We start from the raw sequence: 24,726 nt of genomic DNA on the forward strand, positions 1-24,726 counted from the left end.
GAAAGGCATTTTTCCAACACTAACCAACCACAAAGGTTTTATGGATACAGGAGCTGACAGAGTATTTTTGTCATATGTAGACTCCAGAGAGTGTGTGATACCAAACCTGAAGGAAAGATGCTCTCCTAAGTCCAGGAGGCACCGTTGGCCATTAGCCAATAAAGTATGTGAGTGTGTATGTGTGTGGAGGGCAGGGTAGGGGTGATGGTGTCAAGTTTGACATAAATATCTTTCATTAATCCAGCCCGACAACATAGACGTCCTCTTCATGAGTCATCCACAAAGTACTAATCAACTGAATTAAAATTCATCAAGGTTGAAATCTGTTAATATGTTTTCTGAACACAATCTATGAAATGTGCACCACTTACCTCCCCACTCACTGCCATAATTTCAGCTCACAGCTATGTATGCCCCTGGCGGTTTCTGGGATTGAAAATCTTTATGGGAGCAGAAAGCCTCACCTTTCTCCCACAGAACTGGCAGATTTGAACTTCTGACCTTGCGGTTGGCAGACCAACTTGTAACCCGCTACACCACCAAGACTCTGTAGATATGTCACATAATCTCAGTGGTATAAGAGACTGAGATGAAGAGAATCAAACTATTTATTTTAAAATATGTAATTCTTCAAATTTTGACACCTTTAACAATCACACAATAACTACAATAATTAAAGATCTAAAGAAAATATCCAGGGTTCTTATGCTGCAGTTTCTTTTCATTACCGGAAAACATTTCGAAAGTACCATGGTTAGGTGTGTAGATTGCCAAGCGCAGGAAGAAATATCATCTTAAGGAGTCTTGCTACCAGTTGCCATAGAGAATATACCAAAAAAGAACAATGTTTCTAATGCTTTAAAAGAAACAGTATGATTAAAATGCTTTGCAGTGCATGTGATTACATAATTTTGGTTGGTTGCACAGGGACTTGGTTTTAGGCCTAGTTTTGGGCCAAATGCCAAGGACGCTTCCTTGGTTCATTTCTACCAGTGTGTTATGCTTTCCTTTGAGCAGAACAACTTACTACTTCTTGTAAAACAATGAAAACATACAGTAGAGTTTTCTATTCTTGGATATAAAAAATATTAACAGGAAAAAATTCTATCACTTACATGACCCTACATAATTTAAATATACAAATGACTGAATAATTTCTATTTGAATGTATAGTTTTGAATTTTATGCTACAACCTGTGGTCGTAATAAAATATTTATCCCAAGTCAGATTGTATAAGCAGGCCGCAACAGTATAAACATTTGCTAGGTTCTCTATCATTACTTTGTGCCTGGGACTCTGAAACAATACTGAATAAAACCAACTTTTATAGAACACTATACAAGATAAAATCCCAGCTTGTCCACCATTGACATAAATAAAAATAAAATTTATTTGTGATAAATGTGTACATTATTCAGTTATAATATTTGTGTATCTAAGTAAAATGATTCGATTTTGATTTTCCCATGTTGTAGGAGGTGACTGCAAATGGTGGAATATAAGCTAAAGGTATTGAGCTCCATGTAAGTATCACAAGGGTACAACTAGGCTGGGGAAATTTATTATGTACTATAACCAATTATGTCAGCAGGCTATGAATCATATCCAATTATCCAGATGCATAAGTGCATTTTATGTGACACTCAAACATCATTAATTTTGTACTTAGCATAAGCTGCTCAAATGGTATGATTTCAGTAATTTCCAGCATCGATATAAATTCAATGTAAATTGGAAAATGAAAATCTTCATCTTGTTTATATCTCTGAAAAGGCATTTGCTAAACATAGGAGCACATTGAACCAATACTTGATATTGGAGAAAAAGTGAATCTAAATGTCACCACAAAGAACTTAAATAACAGGAATTTGGAAGCAAGGCAAATGAATACCAAAGACACCCTAGCTCATCAGCTCAAGTATCTTCAGAGACTCTCGCTGGTAGACTCCACCTTTAGTAGATGTCACTGAAGTACAATGGGGATAATTGTCTTGATGTTACAAACCATGAAACTGACATTCTCGCCTTCCCGCAAACAGAACTGATCAAGTTCAATCCCCACAGTAAATGGTCCCTTTATCCCAGCATTTGGAAAACAGACTTCTTGCTTCTCCAGGCAATCTCAGTATAATATATAATGATAACGTTAAAAATCTTGACCACAGCTAATTATGTTGCATGAGTTCTAAGAAAAGAGTTGACTTATTTCATTAACAAAATTACTCTATGGAGTTGTATAGAGAAATATATTTAAAGAAACATTAATTTTGAGTTCAAATAATACAAATTATGAAATCATAGAAACTTACCTCAAAGTCAAGGTCTGAGTATCTTGATTTTCTTCTCTGTTAGATGTTTCATTTTTAAAAAGAAGAAGAAAAAGGAATAAATTTATGTTGACTCGTTCAAATATTTTTGATAAAGATAATCCTGCTTCTTTATATTCTGCACAATTGCTTCACATAGAATATATACAGTTTTACAACTTTAAAATTTTCCATTTACATTATTGCACTTTCACGTTGGGTTTTAAAAAAATTATTATTGAAATACCTAAAATTTCACCATCTTTCTTATCTTGACCTGTTAATACTACTTTTTCAGAAACAGGGATTTCTTTTCCATTAAATTTCACACAAAGTCTCCATTTTAAAGGACACATCAGGTAAACTACAACCAAACTGCTTTCAGGAAACCCAGGATTTAGAGTGAGATAGAGCATTCTGGTTGGTGGTAGAATCCTGTAAACACTCCGGTCCTCCCACTGAGCAAGCTCTGGCTTCCCACCCAATTCTCAATGGCCTAAGCATCCCTGAGTTTCTCATTTGCAGGTTTCCTAGTATTTGCCACCTTGCCCTGATATGATAATCCTTCTTGTTCATTGGTGAGTAGAATATTTTTTCTTCATTTCATAAAAATGAATACCAAATACCCCACACTTGAGCATAGCATAGATGTAGATGTTATGACAATGCTTGTTTATGACTCCAGCTCTGTCAAGCAGTTCCTGAGCTAGTCATGGCTAAGCATGCCCGAGTAGACTGCAACGATCCGACAGCAGGCTCAAGAAGCGAAATGAAACTAATGCACTCTCATGTGATGGCACGATTTCCCTGATGTAAGGAAGCTGTTCTTAGCCTCTGTTCCCCAAGGGTCCTTGACTTCCTAGGATGAATGGAAGGGAGGGACATGTTTGGTATACGTGGGAAGAGACCACCACCTTTTTAGAGAATAAGATAAATAGATTGAAATTAATTTTGCGTTTGTTGGTTTTGCTCGCTACATTTTTTTTTTTTTTGGTGAGAGACTACGGATGAGGTACTGGGAGATTCCATAAATATTAGAGACATGTAATAATAAACAGTTGGAAAAGAATATGGACACCTTTGGACATGCTTCTTCTGCTTCATTTTCCTCTTCTCCCACCCCTAAACCTACCCCCATGTGTAATCACTGACCAGGGACTCATACCCCAAATAGGTGGGAGCCTTGACTACAACTAAGCATAGGGAGAGGAGGCAAGCACTAATGTAGTTTACTGAGAAACATGGCTAAATTTGTGGAGCTAGAATTAAAGTTGTCTTTACAGAACCAGCATGTTTCTGTATTTCGCCAAGTCCTCAAAGCATTCTTCAGCAAACAGAAAGCAGGGTTTCCTGCAGGTTTGTTCCAGTTGGACCCCCAGATATTCTGAATCCGCACATGCATATTCGCACAATCCACTTGGGCTTCCATCCCGGATAGGCGGCATCAGACTGTATATTTTAACAAGACCCTTTGGATTCTGATTCAAGGTACCTGGTCTTAAAATGCAAATTATCAGCAAGGTTATATTTGGAATGTATAGATTTGAGCCCCAGACAGAATGTGCTCTATCAAAAGAAAAACCAAAATCTCACTGCCATCAAGTCTATCCACATCCTACTGACCGCAGAAGACAGCATCTAGGAAGAAGCAGGGCCAGAGTGCTTCCCCTTACATGTTGTCAGAAGACGTGGTCCCTCGAGAAGGACGTCACGCTCGTAAAGGAGAGAGGCAGCTAAAAAGAGGAAGGGCTTCAACGAGATGGCTTCACACAGTGGCTGCAGCAATGGCGCAAGCACAGGTAGTTGTGAGGCTGGCACGGGGCCAGGCAGGGGTTCACTCTGTCGTGCATCGGATCACTCTGGGTCGGAACGAACTTGATGGCACCTAACACCACCATCAACAATGTAGCACCGAGGAGAACTGTCCCTTTAGGTTTCTGAGACTGTACATCTTTACTGGAGCAGAAAGCCTCTTCTCGCTCCTGTGGAGGGGCTGGTAGATTCAAACTGCTGACCTTGCAGTTAGCAGCAATGTATAATCTGCTATGCATGCTACCCTGGCTCCTCTAAATAAAAGTTCATTTTTTAAAAAAACACTAAAATGTTCTGATCTACTTTCATTTTAATGGACCGGTTTAAGATTGAGAATTGAGCCGCCAAGGAGAAAGCGGAAAAGAAGATTACGTTCCTGTATGAAAACCCAACGTGCGAATCTTGCCTTGTTTCTTGTCTCCAACATTGCCCCAGTGTGGCCCTGGAGACTTCTCCGAAGGGAAGATGTGCAGGAAGGCATTAAACTGGGCCCCTTTTCTCATCTCTCTGCCATAATCGTTATCTAACTGCGCTGTATAGAAATCTGGCTCTGCCGACTGCATCACACTCTGCTGCAATATGCTAGACTAAATGTCAGAGTTTCCATTCTGCTCTTGGATGCCTTGCTTTCTTGGCACTGGGACTCAGCAGGGCACTTCTGTAAGCGTACGTTAAGCAGAATTCCTTCTTAACACAGCAAAATGCAAGCACGGGGGCATTTGATTTTAAGCAATTTATTATAAAACATGAATCATGAATTTTGAGTTCCATTAGAAGAGTAAATAATACAATCTTATGGAAAGGTTTCAGCTAGATAGAAGAGTAAGAGACTGTTCAGCTGCAAGAGCTCAAGAGATGCTTCTCTGTTGCCAAAGGTCATGCGAGCCATATGTTGCCCTATTCCTTTCTGAATTCACTGTTGTCTTGCCTAATAACTGCAAACACTGACAGATACGTGCCACTAAAAGAAGCTGCATATTTTTGGACGAGGAGCAAAAGATGGGAAGCCAGAAGAATGCCCACGGTAGATTTTGCTTCGGAGAGCAGATGTTACCTGTGTCGATGTGAAATAGGGGAAAGAAAATAGACACACCGCTACAAATAGATCACTCTCTCTTCTGTTTAAATTCACTGGAATTAATTTCTCATGTAAGAGTGTAGCAGAAATGGAAGCCCTGAAAGGTTAAATCAAAGAATAAACATTAAAAAAAAAACATGAAACAAAAAAATTAAATCAAAGGAGCCCAAAGATGGAGGTAGGGAGGCTGGGAAATGAAAAAGGGAAGATTTAAAATACTGGAAAGTGAAGGGCAAATGCGGCAGACTGGCAGTTCAAGGTGGATAAAAACCTGTGCCAACATTTTAGTTCTCCAAGTACATTCACGTTTCAACATGTGAGCCTCTGTCTGTAGCGAGCACACAGAGCCTGGTTTGTTATGAAAGATGGGGCTTTCTCCTCTGGTGAAGAGCTTTGCTTGGAAACTCACAGGAGCAGTCCTCCAGGGTTGCCAGGAATTGGCCTCGGCGTGGTGGCCGTGAGTTTGGAAGGTTTTCTTTTTTCAATGAAAGAGGAAAAGCGAGGGCCCACAGAGTGAAAATAAACATTCACTCCCCAAGCAAATAAACTGAGAATCATCATCTATCTTCTGAGTCTACGCGTAGTACTTTCTCCAGTATAGCGCACTGTCCGTGCAGTGGTACAGTATTTTATAGCTGACATTCCTTTGATATTTTGCTGATTTTACTAAATGCGACAAGAATAACTTTAAATAGCCCAGTCAGTTAAAGGGTGACAGCAGGATTTGCATACCTTTTAAACATAGAGTACGATCAAATGGATTAGTTTTAAATTGTCAATTATACATAAAGGACAGAAAATATCAATGTGGTAGTCAATGAAGACTTAAATCTGATGGCAATGTACAAATATTTATACTGAGTAACAGTGTGATATGTATGACAGTTTATGAGCAATAATGCCCAAGAGTCCCAAACTTGTCTACCTCCCTGACGTGGTAGTCTTATTGCAAATTTTAGTTTATCTTAAGAAATGTCTGTCGTTGAATAATTGTGGTGTAAGAGAAGTACCAGAATGTTCAATTCTGTGTCTGTTCTCACTCTTGGTACACATGCAGTGTATTGAAGAGCCTTTCAAAGTATTAGTCTGTTGAAACAATAACAGACTTACTTATTTATTCAAATGTCCTTCTGAGCTGTCACAATGCTATTTTAAGGTAAAAAGGTCATTAGAATAATGGTTATATGTTTTAAAATGAGGGTCAACTAACAGAAATGATAAAGTCATAACAATGTTTCTAATAATTTAATAATTATGGAAGCAGTCTATGTCATTTTAAAATAAATCAGAGTGATGCTGGCATATTCTGCAAAGACATAAATCACTCTGTTTCAACATTATTTCCAATTATCCAAATAACGTGATTAAATAATCCTTCTTGTCAAAACAGGTGGCATTTTTTTGGATGCTCTTTCCACTTTCAAAATTTCCATTTAGATCTCACTCTAGCATGTATTCTGTCCTCAGCGCCCTAGTACATTCTTACTGTCAAGGCCCCCAGTGATGTTCACCTGGTCAAATTCCAAGGCCATTTTTCTGTCCTCAACTTATTTGACTCTCGGAAGTTTGTAAATAGTCACTTCCCTCACTTCCCAGTAGTATTCGTTATCTCTCCGCTTCCCCCACCCCACTCCCAGCCCCAGCCCTCTGATACCTCCTCACTTGTGTCTTTCTTCTCACTTTGCTCTGTGTACTTGACTCCTCAAGTGTTCTTGGATGGCCGTTTCTCATCTCCCTGATTTCTAAATGTTGAGTTCTTGAGTTTTCTTCTTTCTCCTACTCTCTCCTGGATGACGTAACTCATCCCTGTAGTTTAAATACCATCTTTATGCTCCACACATCCTTTTCCTCCTCATGTGTTTCCCATTCCATCAAATGTTGGATGTCCAGTTGGCCAAGTCAGAAACTGGGAAATTACCTTTCCGACCTGCTTCTCCTTCCCTGTATATCACCTCCATCAGCAACTGCTTTCTATATTTTTCCATCTCGACTTTGCCTTTTCTAGTCAAAGGTGGTCTATTCTCTTGTCTGGATGACTTCAGGGGCTTCCTAATAGTTCTTCTGCCCTACCTGCTCTTCTACTCCTACTGGTCCTTTGTCATTTCTCTCCCAAACCACCACGTATATATGCATACATGCTACGGGGTAGATGGTCAGATAGATAGATAGATGATAGATAGATAGATAGATAGATAGATAGATAGATAGATAGATAGATAGATACATGCTAAGGGGTAGATGGTCAGATAGATAGATAGATGATAGATAGATAGATAGATAGATAAATTATTATGATTTTTGTTTACTTAAATGATTTTTCATTTGCTTCCATTTGGAAAAGTCCTGCATAATCTGACCCTTTCTTCCAATTCCAACTTCATTTGGAAGAGCGCATCTTACAATGATCTTCTAAGCACAGGGCAGTGTCTGCTCCTCAGGGGCAGTGCACTAGTTGTTTCCTTCGCCTGAAACATCTCACCCCCAGCTCTTTGCAAGCCATGTTCCATCGCAACTTTCACTTTTTAGTTTATACATCACATCAAAAGATTTTCCAGCTCACCTTACTAAACGAAGTTCCTCCCTCTCCTCCCAGAAATATTCCCCACCACAGCATGCTGTATTAAATTGTTTACTCGCTTACTTATCTAAGTCTCCCATAGAACTTATCCTTTAGAAGGGCAGATCCATGTCTGTCTTACTTACTTTTGTATACTTGTATCCTGAGCATCTAACAGAGTACCTGACATAATAGGGTGTGTGTGTGTGTGCATTTATTTATTGAGTTCATTGTGATATAACAGTCCAACAAATCCAAGAGAACTGCTTTAGTTGCTGTTGTTATTTTTTTTTTCTTATACGAACTTGCGGACAAGTTGAATATTCAAGCAAATAAGATCCACAAAACAACCTATTATGAATGGATCAATTGGCAGCCTAGAGATTCAACACCATTTACAAGAATGTAGGTTTATCACTAATCGAAGAGAGAAATTCTTTCCAGTAATTTAAAAATGTGGACATGTACAATGGTATTAGGTACTCAGAGGAATATTTAGCAAGAGTATGCATAGAGTCGTGTCATCATATCCATGTCTTGTAAGATAATGGATAAGTTCCCAACAAGGAATACCTCATTGCTTTTGTCACTGTACATTAAGCCGGACAAAGCATGAGCAGATTTATAGCAAGGAATGAATTCCATTGACAAATGAGCGACACTATGTCTGCCCTTAAAAGTTTATATTACAAGATGAGCAGTAAGCATGACAAGAAGAAAAAGCTTTGATACTAAATGCACATAAAATATCTAAGAAAATGAAACCTGAGAATAATTCATTTTTAGTATGATTTTTGTTTGGGCTGATTTCGTTTGTATGGCTGCATCTTAAAAGACAAAATTCCCTCACCCAGGAGCAAAACCAAAACAGTCAAGGGGCCAACCCTTCATTTTATCAGTACGATGTAAGAGACTGTACAACGGTGAAAAGGAATGAGGTGGTTTCTGCACAACGGTCAGTTCCATGCTGGTTTCTGGGAGTGACAGTCTCCCAGGTCCCAATGAAGCCGCGCGGTTTTGTCTGACAGCTCATCTTGCACCTGGATTTGGTGCAGCACTGCAGCACTCAAGCTTCTTCACGAGAATTCCAGGTACAGCATTAGCGAAAGAATAATGACACAACCGCACATCTGAAGTGCTCTCTACAATTTTCAAAGGGTTTCACATACATTATCTAATTTGCTCCTCTTAACAGGCATAAAGGAGGCACCGGTGCTGTGGCATTACAGCTAAAATGCTTTACCTTTAAAAAGCCATCATGCTGACAGCTCTGTCATTCATGTTGGAGAAGAACTTCCACATAAAAAATTAGCCTCGAATTGGTAGCCCTTTCCACCATTGACAACTTAAAAGAGATTTATCGGAGCATAATTTCAAACAGGTAGGAAAGTGGGGTGTGGGGGTATAAACAAATATAGATGTCATGCACTCTCCTCACGGTTTGCTCACCCATTGAAGGTGACTGACCGCTTTACTTTCATTCTCTAAGCAGACTGAAGGCTTTCAGGGTTGAAGTCATTGTTGTGAAGAATTCTACCACATTCAGATCGCAATTATCCCGTAATTATGGGAACTCCGGAACTGCAATGTTCAGAATTGCCTCCAAGCTGATTCTGGGAATGACTATAGTTAGAAGGTCACACATTGTATGGAAAGAAAGAAACAAAAATGTTCGGGAGAGAAATCTGCATAGGCTTTTATGCCAAGAAACTTCATGCATCTTTTCAACATGTGCACCCAATAATTGGGAGTGCAGTGAACACCCTCCCCTGGCAGCTGGAGCCTGTGCTGTGGGCATTGTCCTCGGTGTTGGGAGACTCCCTCTTTCTTTGTTGCCTCTCTCTTATTCAATTCACACTTCCACCCACTCATCCAAGCAACAAGTCTCTTTGGTTTCCTTAAAATTATACATTTTTTGTCTCCCTTTCTTGTTGGTTTGTTTGTTTTCCCACCTTCATTCTCCCTCGGGTACAATACATTCCGCTAGAGAGAAACTACCAACAACAAGTCCTGTCCCCTCTCCTCTGACTTTCCTCATCTGGTTTCCCTTCTTGGCATTTCTTGAGTTAATATGAATATTTATATCACATCCTTGAAAGACATGCCCATCCTCTGCTGGCTCAGCTCCCCAGGCTGGGTGTGCCTATGACCCCAACTTGCCTTTCAATGCAGGAGGGCAGAGACTCAGAACTGCTCTGTTGCTTACGCTTCAGGTCACCGACATCTTCACCCAACAAGGTCTTCTTTTTTTCCCTAAGACCCAAGACACCTCCTGGCCTCTATCGACCCCGAACTCGCTCTGGAGATCTCCCGGCATCTTTCTGTTTCTCCTCTATTATTCTCCACATATCAGCTTCCCCATCAGTTGACTCCGCAGATACACCTTTGCATAGTTAACAGCTGCACTTGACACTGGCGCTCTGCTCAAAAAGCAGGCTCTTAAACTGCCTTTAGCTTCAGGACCATAGTCCCACCTTTGGAATCTTTTGGTTGTAATGCCATCTATGCATCAAGCACTGTATGCACTTGCTCTGTAACCTTGAATAAATGGCTTTACATTGAGGATTATAAAAAACGTATCCATTGCACAGAGGTGTACTGAAGATTAATTAATTCATGTTTTTATGGTGATTTGAGGATCCGCTAATGAAAGCTGCTATATAAATGCTAATTTTTTATGATTAATTCTCATATCTATATTGTCTCTTTCTGCTGTCTCCTAAAATGGTCACTGTAAGCAATTATCAACTACTAAACTCCTCTAAAGAATAAAAATGAAGAATTGAAATTTCTTTCTGAATCCTGAATTTCTTTCCTTTTCAAGATGTGAGCCTGGTGACCTCTGAGTCATTTAAATATAGATCCTTTGTTGAACCACAGTAATATATGATATTCATACTGAATAAAAGGGAAGTGGAAATTTGGGGAGAAGTTACAAATTGAACAAAGCAGCCCTTGTTAAATAGTCTACAATTCAAAGACACATAACTATGTGATATCAAACCCAGCAAAGTTTTAGGCTCTTTATCTAAAGCCAACAACCAACATGTTTTATTACATGATTAGAATGTATTTTTATAGAATGGCTTTATAATAAACAACATATTCTAATGAAATGTCATCCAAGCTTTTAAAAACATTTTAAAGAGCAATTCTATGGAGAAAATTCTCACATGGCCATGATGGCTCCTTACGATGTTATGGCTTTATATGTATACTCACTGCAAATCCCTTCTAACAGAGCATTTGGATTTTGGATAAGTATCATGTAGATTTGTGCTTATGTGGTGATTATGTGCTTATGGAGTAGGTCTGCTGGTCTCCAAGATAAGCAAATCACAAATCGAGAAACAGGAGTTACTCTGCTCATTCCGAGTGACCAAATGCTTTTGTCCACAATGAAGCTATGGCCAGACTTTAGTAAACTTGGCATCACGGGACCAATGGCCTTCATTCTCAGGAATTGTCCTGATTTTTAAACTAGCCTCAGAAATCCTATTGTGTTTGAATCCTATTCATATTTCAGAGACTTCCGCTTCCTAACTATATTCCTATTTTGGTCTAGAATTTCTTTAATACAGGTAGCAAAATTGTGCCATTCAACACTGACTTTAGCAGCTCACGGTCTCTCTTCATTTCAACCTGCTAGAAATCATTGCTTTTGGGGCAAAGAGAACAGACAATAGTCTTTGGACATTTTTGGATACTAGATCTCATGACTATTCTCATACCTCTGGTAGAAAGGATAGGGAAAAACTATTGCATCTCTCTTCTAAAAAGTGTTTATGAAATATTCTATGATGTTTTTGAAAGGGGTAATCTGTGTAAAAGAAAGAATGGATGGCATTGCCTCCTGAACATATGCACGTCAGGAGGGTTTACTACAAACATCTGTCAAAGTTAAAAATGCTTTATGAAAGTGAGTGATGGAATATAGAACAAGAGAAAGTATGACTATCTGTCTTACTTGGTCAATTTTAATAGGCTACAAGTGTTACCCACATCTGTTAAATATTCTCTATCACCATTTTTGGGTGGAAGAGACGGTTGAGAGCAGTTCCCTTTCTACTCTACGGCATCAACACAAGCAATACTCTGCAGTAGATCATGGAGTCCTGGTCTTAGTCCATTTGATTTCTCTCTCTCGCTTTTAATTTACAACTTTCTTGACAATTTTATTTAAAATAAAAATAATTTACAAGTCATCATTCTGTAAGAATTAAGAACAAAACATTAACTCTGAATGCTACTGGCCTAATATAAAAATAATGGATCTCAAAGAAGCATTCCAATATTTTTATTTTAAAAAGCTGTTCTCACACAAAATATTTCAGCTCTTGGTTCAGCTTTGTATATACCTCTATACAAATCTAGTTCATCCTGGTAGCTGAGGTGCATCAAGAAGGATTTCTATTTGTTCTGAATTAATGCTTCTTGTAGTTCCCATTATAACAGAATTTTGGGTGTTATTTACCTTTAAATACATACATATATATTGAAAATAAATATATAAAATTATATATAGTGTGTATACACACACACACACACACACACATTGTCAGTAAGTTGATTCCAACTCATGGAAACCCAATGTGTTGTAGAGTAGAATTGCTTCACAGGGGTTTCATGGCAGTAATAGGTAAAGAATCAGATTGCCAGGCTTTTGCTCCATGATGTCAGTAGGTGAGTGCAAACCACTAACCTTTAGGTTAATAGCTAACTGTAAATCATTTGAATCATCCAGTAACCTTTTTAAAAATATATATATTACAGAGTGTACCTTTTTTTTTTTAAAAAAAAAAGCAAAATTAGGGGATAGGGGGCCTTGTGCAGTACTGAAAAACAAACATAACCAGAATCTCAATTCCAACATGCCCCCCAATTATGGTATGCTATATAACTACAAAATCAAATGTGAATTTTATCTCCTAAAATCAATGTAACATGGATCGGTCATTCCAAATTTTAAGTTATCAAAGACAGTTTACTCTTCTTACCTCTAAAGAACTCATTGATATCGTTGATCCAGTTTCACTTCTGGATAATCCTGCATTATCATCCAACTCAGAGGCCATGAAGTTCTTCACAGCTGTCCGAGGCTCAAAGGGCAAATTCTGCATATGTTCCTGGGGTGCAAGATGTTGATCTAAGTTCATGTTGAACTGGTCCATTACAGGAGGATTCACGTTGAACTCAGGATTCACTTTGTAGTGCAATAGCCTTTCATGTGGCAAGGTTTCCATGCCAATATTCATTTTGTTTTCCTCTTTCATGGATGGCTGGGTATTTACAGAACTTCTGGGCATTACAATGTAGTCACTTTCCATCATTCTCTCTTGAGGGTGGACTATGTCCATATCAGCCCCTCTCAAATTATCATCGGTACACAAGTACACAGTTCTCCGTAGCTCACTGTTTTCTTTTTTCAAGCACTGATTGCTCAGCTCATTCATACTCATGGGCATGTGCAGACCTGTTGGTTGCTGAATTATGACCTTGGAAATGACATTTCCAGGTAATGTTGAGTAGCTTAGCCCTTCGGGGTTTGTTCCCTTTTCTTCTTCGTCATCGTTTAGAGAAATCCTAGAAAGTGTTCCTGTTATTGTCGCTGCTCGGCAAGGTCCAATATCCTTATGAAGAACTGTGAATCAGAACATGAATGTTCATAAAAGAAAGCTACTGCATTCTGATTTTATTTTTCATCATTATTTCCTGTTTTCTCTTTCTACTAAAATTTTTAAATTAATACTTTTGTAGAACTATGAGGTCATACATTGCATAACACTAGGGCCAGATGGCTCAATCGTGCTTATTGATTATCATATATTATCATAGCTCTCAGGTAGCTGACAGCTAAAACATCTGAACTGATTAACAATCCTTCAAAAATTCTAGTGCCCTGTCTTTAAACAACTATGCATAACTTTCCAGGAGAAAGGTAGACGATGAGAAAATTTATATGTCAATCTAATTTAAAAGGTTTTCTGCAATGGATATATTCATGCAACTCTAACTTTTCCTTAATGATTGTTCACCCAAAGTGTCCTAGAAGTTCTATTTATTAAAATACTTATTGAAAAGACTATCAATGAGAATTACATCCTACTGCATCAGAAATCCCTCCAGACCTTATGTATGCTGAAAATTAATGAGAAATCATCTCCTGAAGTCCATATGGTCAAGACACACACAGGGTTCTAACATATTTATCATCTTCAGTTCGACAAGGGGGTAAGGGTAAGACCAATCCATATGCTCAAATTCCCTTGAGGGGCATTAGCACCGCTGAGTAAGTTTAACTAGGAAAAGCAACAGAGAAAGTGTCTGCAGCTCTGAAACCTCCATCCTGCTTGCAGCCGGAAAAATAGTGATCTAGAAACACTTGCAGTGTGACAGTGAACAAAAGAAGAACATACATCAAACCAAACAGAAACAAACCAACCAACAACATACTGAACCAATATATTGAAATGTATTATAGTTTAGTTTTATTACCTCTACGTGAAAAGGAAACCATGTTTTATAGAAAATAGAGGGGCATGATTCAAATCATGCTTAATTGTAAACAAACATCAGTTCAGAAGTCCCCCAAACAGGAACAGGAAGTGTTGGCAGCCCTGGTCCTGAAGCACACGGAATGACACTGTGTGGAACCTGTCTCAGCACGCGTGCTTTGTGACACGCCATTTAAAACGTGATTTTCAGCGATCACTATGAAATGGTTTGTTTATTCTTTCATCTAAAATGTTCGGCTGTCTTGAATCAACCCATTATTATCCAATTAAATCATAATTTTTCTAGCTTAAAGGCCCTAAAGTAAAAAATTCTGAATGTCATCTATAACTAAGAAGAGAAGCCTTTAAAATTGTTTCAAAGTACACATCTTTCATTCAGTATGTTTTATCATTCAACACAGTTTATCTAGTTATTGTATGACGTCTCCTTATTTTAGATACTAAAAATCATATTAAGCCTATATCTATATATTTTTTAGCAATCTTTAATTTGGCTGTGGCATTTGTATTTATTATATAAAGAAGTAAAACATACTGTTTAATAAAAGTTATTATAAAGCCTTTATAAATGGTCACAAATTGTGGCTACTAAAAGTAATTATATGTAAACATTAAGAGAAAGAACATTTCAGTTTAGTGAATTTACATTCTAAGCAGAATACTTTTAAAAAAATCTTCAAATTCAGGAAATAATACTTTACATTATTAACTGAATATAAAATTAATTCAATATTGTTAGCAGTATAATTTGAAGGATGCTGTGGTAATCTTTCAGAATGCATCACTCAACAAAACTCACTCCCACCAAGTTAATGGCAAATCACAGTGACCTTACAGGACAGGGTAGAACTGCCCCCTGTGAGTTTCTGAGACGGTAACCCTTTACAGGAGTAGAAAGTGTTGTCTTTTCTCAACTGGTAGTTTCAGACTACTGGCCTTGCAGGTAGTAACCCAATGTGCAATCAAGACCTTGTAATTTTATTCTTTTACTAGTATAATGTAATTATAAAGGAAGTGTTGGTACCAAATATTTATTTCATGGTCTTTCTTTAGACCAAATTAATTGAGTTTTGTAAAAATGTAATATGATTTGATGTTTTATTTAATTAATTTTAAACAACTGGTACATCTACTTGTGTACAAATTTTTATATCTTAATTAACTGGAGTAAGAGAATTCTTATGAAACAGTATCTACTTAATTTGAGAGGTAGATATGCCTCCCTTATAGACTTGCTTAAAATATATATCCAAATTTTGAATGCATACATAATCAAATGTATAGTCCACCCTTTGGGAAGAAGAGTAACAATCAATCTGGAGAAAGATTCAGAAACTATGAAGGAGACGTTCAGGCTGGATGCCACTGAACATGGGATGCAGCATTCTTTAGAAAAGCTCACGCAGCTCCTGCTGCGCTCCGCCTAAACGCGCCCAGAGACGCAGGGCCACAAGAAGACGGTGACACCAAGCAGGAAAGAGCGACTCCTCGGAGCCACAGGAATTGGCACGTCCTGACACTTAGGCTATTGTCTTGTTATGACCGGACTCCACAGGTAGCACTGTGATAACATTTAGGAATGGAAATATGAGAGTTATCTCTCACAGCCTTGGGGTTATGACAAAACTCTGGTGCTCTGGGGATCTCTGTAGATGTGCAGTGTGGTGGGGTTGGAGGTGCCTTGTGGAACAGAGCAGGGTTCTACACGGGCCTTATACCATTCAGCTCTTTGTTAACCATGGGAATAAAGACCTTGCAAGTACTCTGACTAAATTAAATGGCCAAAATATCTCAAAGGGAATATTAATCTTTAGCCAGTAAGATAATAGCAAATAGATGTAAAGGTAAGGCAAAGGTAATGATTTTCCTCAAAGAAAAAACAGAATATATATGTACTGTATATACTTGAGTATAAACTGACCCAGATATCTGCTGCAGCACCTAATTTTACCACAGAGACCACATAAACAATAGAAAACTTGGCTTATGCATGAGTACATATGGTATGTATGTGTGAGTGTATATGTATACATATACATATATCATAGATATATATCAGTGGTTCTCAACCTTCCTAATGCCGTGGCCCTTTAATACAGTTCCTCATGTTGTGCTGACCCCCCAACATAAAATTATTTTTGTTGCTACTTCATAACTGTAATTTTGCTACTGTTATTAATTGGCCGATTATATATAGATATATATATATGTATATATATAATCTTCGGGAAAGCCCTGTTAGCTCCCACAAAATATTTTAATTACTTGGCAAGATGCAAATATAAATAGCATTAATACAAGAGCCAACTGTGATGAATGTTGGATGTTTACTAACCAAATACATGGTGAATCAATGTGTACACACATGAGCACTATAATTTTAAATCATTGACAAATCGTAGACTACCTGGGGCACTATCCCTAGAAGGATAAGGAATGAATAGTGCAGTATTATTTGTTCGGTCGGTCTGGAAAAAAGAAAAATAAGTCTTGGTTGGATTCGATTTGCTTTAGAGAGCTGTCTACTGAAACACGAAGTGGAGATCCTCTCTCATTCTAGCAGGCAGCTCAAAGAACAATGCGGGAAAATGAGGTCTATTTTGCCCTGGCATGAAGAGTGGTTTTCCAATACCTCGAATGACACCACAAATAGCGCAGGTAGTGTCTTTTAAAACTCTTGAGCCATCTGCTGTGCTCTGGGAAGCCCTGAAGGACAGTAGCATTCTAATGTAGGGTGTAGTCTTTCTCACTCTCTGCTCACCGTGGAACAACAAAAATAATATATGCACACATTTCGCCCTTATAACAATTCATATTTTATACATCTACAGAGTGCTGAGCCACAGACGTAGCTAAATTGACTGACATTTTTCCAAGTAGCCAGTAATCTGAAAGGGAAGTCTTTTGTCTCCACGTCCGTGCTTTACTGATTTTACAGTGCTTCTATGTCATCATTCTGAGTCTTGTTCTCTTTACTCACTCACCATCTCTCCAGTTCCCTCTCTTTACACACGTGCATGCACACACACCACACACACGCACTTGTATTTTTACAGTACTTCCAACTGGCTCTATTTATCCTTCCATATGAATACATGCTATGTAAACCATAGCATTAAAAAAAAACCCAAATCTGTTGAAATGATTTAATATCTGAGTGATTATATTTTAATAATTCAAATATTCTTACCTGATCTACAAGCAATGTCTACATCTTTTTCAAAGTCTGTCTGTAACAAGAAATAATGAGACATAGAACCGTCATTTATTGCAGATCTCAAGTAACTTTACAAATCAGATTATCTGAAGTTTACAGGTCTCTGACTAGGCAGTACTAGTTTATTGCTTTGTGCACAAGGAATTATCAGATTTTTTTAAAGACCATTTCCTAGTAAAGTGATTAATGGATGGAAACATAGCATAAAATTTTCATAAGGCAATATGTCATCTTCAGATTGAGTACTATGTACACAGGAATGGCATTTTTAGGCAGTCTCCTAAATAATAAAAAAATATTGAAATGGGCAGAATTCTGAGTATACTAAAGTAAATGTTATATAAGTTATTCTAGGAACCTGTATTATTTGAAACATTCCATTTTAATATGGTATTTGTCACATACTATACAACACAGCTTTGTCAAACTCATAATAGGAAACGAGACCTTTTTAATAATACATTTTTACTCATTTGTGACAAAAGTCTTTCCAGGCTCGGAATTAAAATTTTAGGATTATACAAATAAGATTTAAAAATACTACAAAAAAGCAAGTAAATTAATAATACAACCACCAACAACCCACAGAAATGAAGTTATAGCCTCAGATTTTTTAAAATTTGATGTAAAACAAATCATTTCATTTAAAAAATAATGAAATTCCCCAATAAAATGATTTTCTTAAAAAAAATAATGAAATTAAGTTAGCCCATATTGAAAGGTCATTTAACCAAAAGTCTCTCTTTATGATAATTTTGAATCAGAAGTTCTAGTACTTAATCAACTTATCTACTTAGTTTTTGGATTTTTTTTTAACCAAGGACTTGATTTTACTTCTCAAGTCTTAGTGATTAATGAGACATGAGTCTATTTTTATGTTTCCTAGCGTAAAAAAATAACAACAAATTCAATATCTTGTAAAAACAATGAGAGAAAGCACTCTGAAATCCAAGCCCTATTTTTAACGACATATAACTTAAATCTCACCTAATTTTTAAAATCTATAAAGGGTTAGCCCAAAAGTGCCCTTGAACTCAACCATGGTCAGAGTTCATGTGCAATCCCTGGCCTTCCATTGGAAGGGTGACAACCTCTTATCTTCGAACATTGTGGTTCACACACTGGGCTGCGCATTAGAAACACGGCTACCTGGGTTCCTCCCCCGGAGATTCCGATTTAATGGGTTCATCCAATAATTCTAATGTGTAACCAAGGCTTAGCACCACTGCTTTAAGACTTGAAGATCAAGTACATAGTCTTCTGAGGTGTAAATTTATACATACATACATACATGCATGCATATATACACTGATAGACAAAGTGTTATCCCTATTCTCTGTAAGATTGAACCTGTTCTGCTATGTTACACGGGACTCCCACATTCAATATCCTAGAGGAACAATGGATCCTGGATCCCACAACCCAGACAGACTCACTTTTCTGGTATCAAAATAACTATATCTGGTATCAGATTTTTAAGTCTATTGATGTCAGAATTATAGGCATTACTTAAAATGGGACTCGGATACTGCTTTACTTAATTAACAATCAAATGGTAAAGAAAAACTCACCATGATTTGAGCATGCCCATTAGGAAAAGAACTTGAAGAATCAGCATTGATTGGGTCCTGACAATTTCTCAATCGGCATCTAAATGCATCCTGCACCTGTGAGGGGGTAGGGTGGTGGTAGAGGATGGGGAGGTGGGAGATGAAGGACAAACATTAATTCTCTCCTTCCTTGAAAATGACTAACCAACAACCAGAACCAGATTCACTGCCTTCCAGTTGATTCTGACTCACAGGGACCCTAGAGGACAGAGTGGAATGGCCCCTTACCCTTTCCAAGCGGTAACCTTGACAGAAGCAGAGCGCCATCTCTTTTAACAGCCAGCCTTCTCGCTAGCAGCAAGTGCTTTACCACTGCGATGTCACGGCTCTGTTTAAGCATGGCTAAACACTGTCGACAATGCCAGTCAACTATGAGAATGGGTTACTCTATTGCCTTTATCATTGAATGTTCACTTTGTTTACTTCATAATGCAAATCCTGCTGTCCCTGGACCATGCCCTGTATCGCAGATTTATCACTTGCCACAATCTCTAAAGGGGAGCGCTGGGAATTCCTCAGCTATCAAAATTGTTATATCTGATTCAACACTAATAATTCTAGCCAGAAGGCAGATTTATTTCCACCATCACAAGCAATGTGTGTTTCATGGAGGGTTTACTATTTGATAGATCGTAATCTCCATCACAGGTGTAAACATTGCGAGAAATGTGATTACTGTATGATCCTTTGACTGGAATGGATTGGGATTTTCCTTTCATATGTCCTGTAAGAGATCTCCTGAGGGAGTCCTTTTTGGCTCTCATGGGGAAATGTGCTCTGATAGAAAAGCAAAACACAATGGAGGAAAATGAAAATCAAAGCAAGCCTCTATATTTGGGAATGATTGTCTGAGAAAAAAACCAAGAAAGCCAAAAACTTTCCAACTACCCATTCACACTTGGATTTTGAGTAAAAAACAAATATGTCACCAAGGTATGTTGACAAATGCTTCCTTTATTAATTGTCAAGGTAAGAAACATGAACTGCTGGTTTGTAAACATGTCAAGCAACTGACAGTTTACTCTGAGCAGATGAAGCCTCAGGATTAATTTGTTCCTTGCTACCTTCTGTGGCTCATTAAGCTCCTAAGAAGCTATTGGGAGACCTCTCCAAAATTAGTTACTTTTCCTAAACCCAAGGCAAGATCGTTTTACTAAGACTTTGTTTTTCTGATTTATTTTATAGATTTTTTTTTCCTTTTTGTTTCTTGTAATATGTCTTATTGGGTTAAAAATGGAATAATGGTGGGGGTTGGCCAACATGATACACATTCACGGCATTGAATTGTCCATGAGAAAATGGCAGAAATGTCAAATGTTCTGCTATCTGTACACTTATCATAATAAAAAATAATTGATGATGTATAAATTGCATTGCATTACCCCAAGTTTAATTAAACTAGCAAGATAAGCATACACTCATGTTTGCTTTTGGAAAAAAACACTGATATACAGTATCTTCTCACTAGTTTGATGAGAGATGTGCAGAGTAAATTTGTTGTTTGGAAAAGTCAAACAAAACAACACCACGTCTATTAGGTTATTTACAGCATCCTCTCTGCTCTCTCACCCATTTCAGTCATTAGCAGGCTCTTTCCCAAAATGCAAAGTGGCCCAGAGTTTCATCACCACCTCAAAGTTTGGAGCAAGCAAGCTACGAATGGGACTTTCATTAATGTTCACTTCTATTTCTCCACCTCAGGTTGTAAGCCAGGAGATGTGACCACCGTAGCTCTGAAATTGGCAGATGGGCCCAAGGTTTCCTGGCTTCTCTTCTATTTCAGATTCTAGGATTTCTAATTACGGTATTTCCTTGATCAAAAGTGAGACGCTTCTGGATATAACCCAGTGAGGTAATTTCTTATTTCCTCTTTTCAAATACTTTGGTAAAATTTCAGATCCAGTGTAATCAGTTGGCTTTTCTTTTCTTGAAGGAAAGTGTAAATAATAAGGCAAAATCACTCAGATGTTCCCTATGAAAACAACACTGCTAGGACAAAGACAGTTTCTTTCATGGGCGGGCTTTCAGACTCCTCCATTTTAGATGAAGAAATCATAGCTAAATGTTATAAAGTGACTGATTAATAATTTTTAAATTGCTAATGAACATAATGGTCACTAGTCATCACTTCTTGCTCTGCAGAATATGTATTGAGGAAACACTACGAATGAGCATCAACGGTTAGAAACAAAGAGCCAAGCAAAGGACCAATAGCAGAAACATAGGTACACGCTAATTTCCAGCTTATGCCCTGAGGCAACTGTTTTCGAAGCACATTTATAAAGGAGGATAAACAATATATTATAAATAGTGCATTCTGGGAACTTGTCTCACGAAAATTATTTTCTTTAAATCTATTTCTAAATACGAGCGTAGATACAGTAAGAAAGGTAACACTTGATAATGCCGAACATGAATTTAACTGGTCCTCAGTAGCCACACAGTCTTCAGGCCTTCAAAACATAGCTGTTAGGATATTTATGGCCGACAATGAACTATGGAAAAAACCTGCAACATCTGCAGGTTTTCTTCAAAATTCACAACCTGAATTTTTGAAAGAGCTATAAAAGAAATTTAGCCTTTTCCAGAACACACACATACACACATAAGTAGTTAAAATACTTAAACTCCCAAACTCCCCAATATGGCCATGTATTAAGGGCATTGCTACACTGGAGAATGATGTCAGCTTCATGAATCAGTCAATGCATTTTAGAGGGAACATAAAATAGAAAAGCCTAAAATTTCACCAGTAAATTCTAGGTCATTTTAATAGCCATATATATACCATAATTCAAGTATTAAATTCCATGACATTTTCAGTGCTTCTGACTCCTTAAATTCAGATGGGTTTTCAGGAGAAATCCCTCTCGATTTCAAAAGAAACCAAACTCTATCACCTCTGAGTCAATTCTGACTTATGGTGACCCAATAAGACAGGGTAGAACTGCCCCTGTGGGTTTCCGAAACTAACTCTTCAGAGGAGTGAAAGCCCCATCTTTCTCCCATTGAGTGGCTAGTGGTTTCAAACTGCTAACCTTGTGGTTAGCTGCTCACCAGGGCTCCTGTGACTTGATTCCAGATAGTTCGATTTGATTTTTTTAGAAAAACCTTTAAAACATACAGGGGCAATGCAGATGAATTACGTTCAAATATCTGTTGAATATTGTCGGGGAAGAATGACTAGACTGACCAGATGTTACCCTGCATATTCCTTTTCACAAGATAGGGTGCCTCAGGCAGGACAGTACCCAGAAAATGCATCTCTAGCTATTTGAAAACATTGTGCTAATTAATTGAATCTCCTGTCAGGCAGTTAAAAAGAATTTATCTTTGGTGAATCAATGTGAGTTTCCCTGGGAGAGAATGACTGGATTCAAATTTTTCATTTTAGTCATTTAAAAACAAGTCTATAAGGATGTTAATCCTAGACAAAGCGAAAACATAACAAACAAAATGAAAAAAAACAGCATCTTGAACTGGTCAGCTCTCATTCTGAACGGAAAACCAGGTGCCAACAGTTATTATTACAATGGGTGGGGGGAGCATTCTGGTGGGTACCTTTCCTGCCTTGTGATCAAGATGGCAGGGAAATAATTTCTAGAGTAATTAAAATCCTTATCATTTGAACTCTTTACTATTTAGTTAATTTAAGTAACAATTTAAATTTACAATTATGTTTAGAAAATAAAATCATTATAACAGCAAGTTCTCTCAGAATTAGCATTTTTTTAAACATAAGTCCAGTAATATATATTTTAGATAAGGCTAGTTTACCATATATCTTTCACTTAAACTATGGCACAGTTTTAAAAAAAATCGAGATTTTGAATGTTCTTCTCTTTTTTAATATCACATTAATCACATTACCTGCCAGCCAGTGCAGTAGTGAATAAGTGATGTGCAAATAGTCATGGCATATTTAAGGAATTTTAGGAAAATTGATGTTATTCAAAAGGAAAAAAAAAAAGCATGGTAAGAACTGTGCTTTACAATAAGGCGGGATGAAAACAACCATCTGTGGAGATTGCCTTCCGAGAGCCTTCAACGAGGCAGGAGCCTGACTGCACCTACTGAGGGTTACTCTGAACCTCCTGAGAAAACTCAGCAGCTCGGAGTGCGGACAGATTCTTGGACCAGACATACGTTCCAAGAGGTTTGCAGGGGTGTGTCTGGCTCCTGTCTGTCCCCCAGGGTGAGTGTGATTCGGTCCCACAGCAGCAGTGAGCAGAGAGCTTCTCCGTTGGTCCTCTCCCACAAGGCAGTTGGCAGAATGTCATTGTGAAAGTCAGTGCCAGGTTTAGAGATGGCGAGGGAAGAGCACCAAGCAATGTTTGGCAGCGTTGCAATTCAGAAAACCCTCCCAGGGAAGAGCTGTGCAGTTTGAAATGAACTCTGTATTTAGCTAGGGAGTTTCAGACCCCCATCTCGACCTTTTAAAAGATAGTTCTGCCTCCCATTATGCTTGGCTTCCTATTCCAGAGGATGGTTGTAAGCCCAGGAAAGGAAGAAAGTGACACGGTTGTAATTACTTAAGATTGTTAGCGTTAGGATGGGGGCGACTTACGTACGTTGTTTGCTACTGCTCAGTGCTATTGTCATTCTACCACTCTATACTGTGCTGAATCGTATTCCGACTATCACTTACTGTTTGGGCAAGTGCCTTAGCTATTTTTGATAATGTTAAATCTTATATAACTTAACCCTTAAACAATGGGTAAGACTGTTCTCAATTCCATGTAGAGTGTGCCAACTGTCATAAGAAACATGAATGACTTCACATTAAAGTATTATCTGACTTCTAGGATGGCAAGGCAGGAAGCCAACAAAAAATGAAACGTTATCATTTACTAGACAATGAAGAAAAAAACATGACTTTTGGTCTCAAATTTCGGTCCTGACTTTGACTCTGAAGTCAGCGTAACTTGTTACCTTTAAATTACCTTCTTTACTTGGTGTCAGTTTTGGAAGTCAAGTAAGTCTCCCTTGCTTATCTTTCACGTACATGTTCTGCATGAGCTGTAACCACATTTTTTTTAGCAAGCAAGGAAGGAAGGGAATTTATGTTTGAGACACCATGACCTATGTCTTCATGTATGAAGTCGCATTTCAGCCTCACGCGATCCCTCTCGGAGGCAGGCATTATCCCAGTGGCATAGTTGAGAGAATGGAAGCTTAGAAAGATTAAGTACTTGCTTAAAATCATAACCATAATAAGTGGCAGGGCTCAGCGTGGAGCCACTTGACGTGAAAGCTAGGCCTCCCATCACACCACACTGCCGTCTCCTCTCATGGCTTTGCTGAGCAAAATAATAAGACGGTTTAAAGGATGGATAATATCAAAACAATTACTCCCAAACTCATCAGAAATTAAGTTGCTACACCACTATTTTCAATCTTTTATAATTCAACTAAAACGTAAGAAATGAGAACTTATGAGTTTGGTTTGTGTTTCAACTTTTATTGTCATCCTTTTCAACTTTCGGTGACCAGTGGAACAATATTGTAGTGGGACGGAGCCTCAGCTTTCTAGAACTTGCTATCCAAGTTATGATCACATACCTCTCCTGACTCTGACCTAGAAGTAACTCTGCTGCTCCCCGGAGTGGGGATAGTTGGGAGGCAGGGTG

At 38.0% G+C, this 24,726-nt stretch overlaps 1 protein-coding gene across 3 annotated transcripts in view; it reads right to left on the reverse strand.

Moving 5' to 3' along the window:
- Positions 1-24,726, reverse strand: part of ADGRB3 (adhesion G protein-coupled receptor B3) — a 513,164-nt gene that overhangs the window by 13,485 nt on the left and 474,953 nt on the right. For all 3 annotated transcript variants that reach the window (XM_045294359.1, XM_030886780.2, XM_045294360.1), the window contains 4 exons: positions 19,058-19,153; positions 17,460-17,499; positions 12,752-13,395; positions 2,311-2,346 (listed from right to left, as the gene is read on the reverse strand). In XM_045294359.1, the coding sequence (XP_045150294.1) occupies positions 2,311-2,346; positions 12,752-13,395; positions 17,460-17,499; positions 19,058-19,153 (816 nt within the window). The remainder of the gene's footprint in view (positions 1-2,310; positions 2,347-12,751; positions 13,396-17,459; positions 17,500-19,057; positions 19,154-24,726) is intronic.

The sequence above is a fragment of the Echinops telfairi genome, unplaced genomic scaffold, assembly GCF_000313985.2.
Source record: "Echinops telfairi isolate 266 unplaced genomic scaffold, ASM31398v2 ScPeMD7_3533;HRSCAF=4204_0, whole genome shotgun sequence".
In the NCBI taxonomy this organism is placed as follows: domain Eukaryota; kingdom Metazoa; phylum Chordata; class Mammalia; order Afrosoricida; family Tenrecidae; genus Echinops; species Echinops telfairi.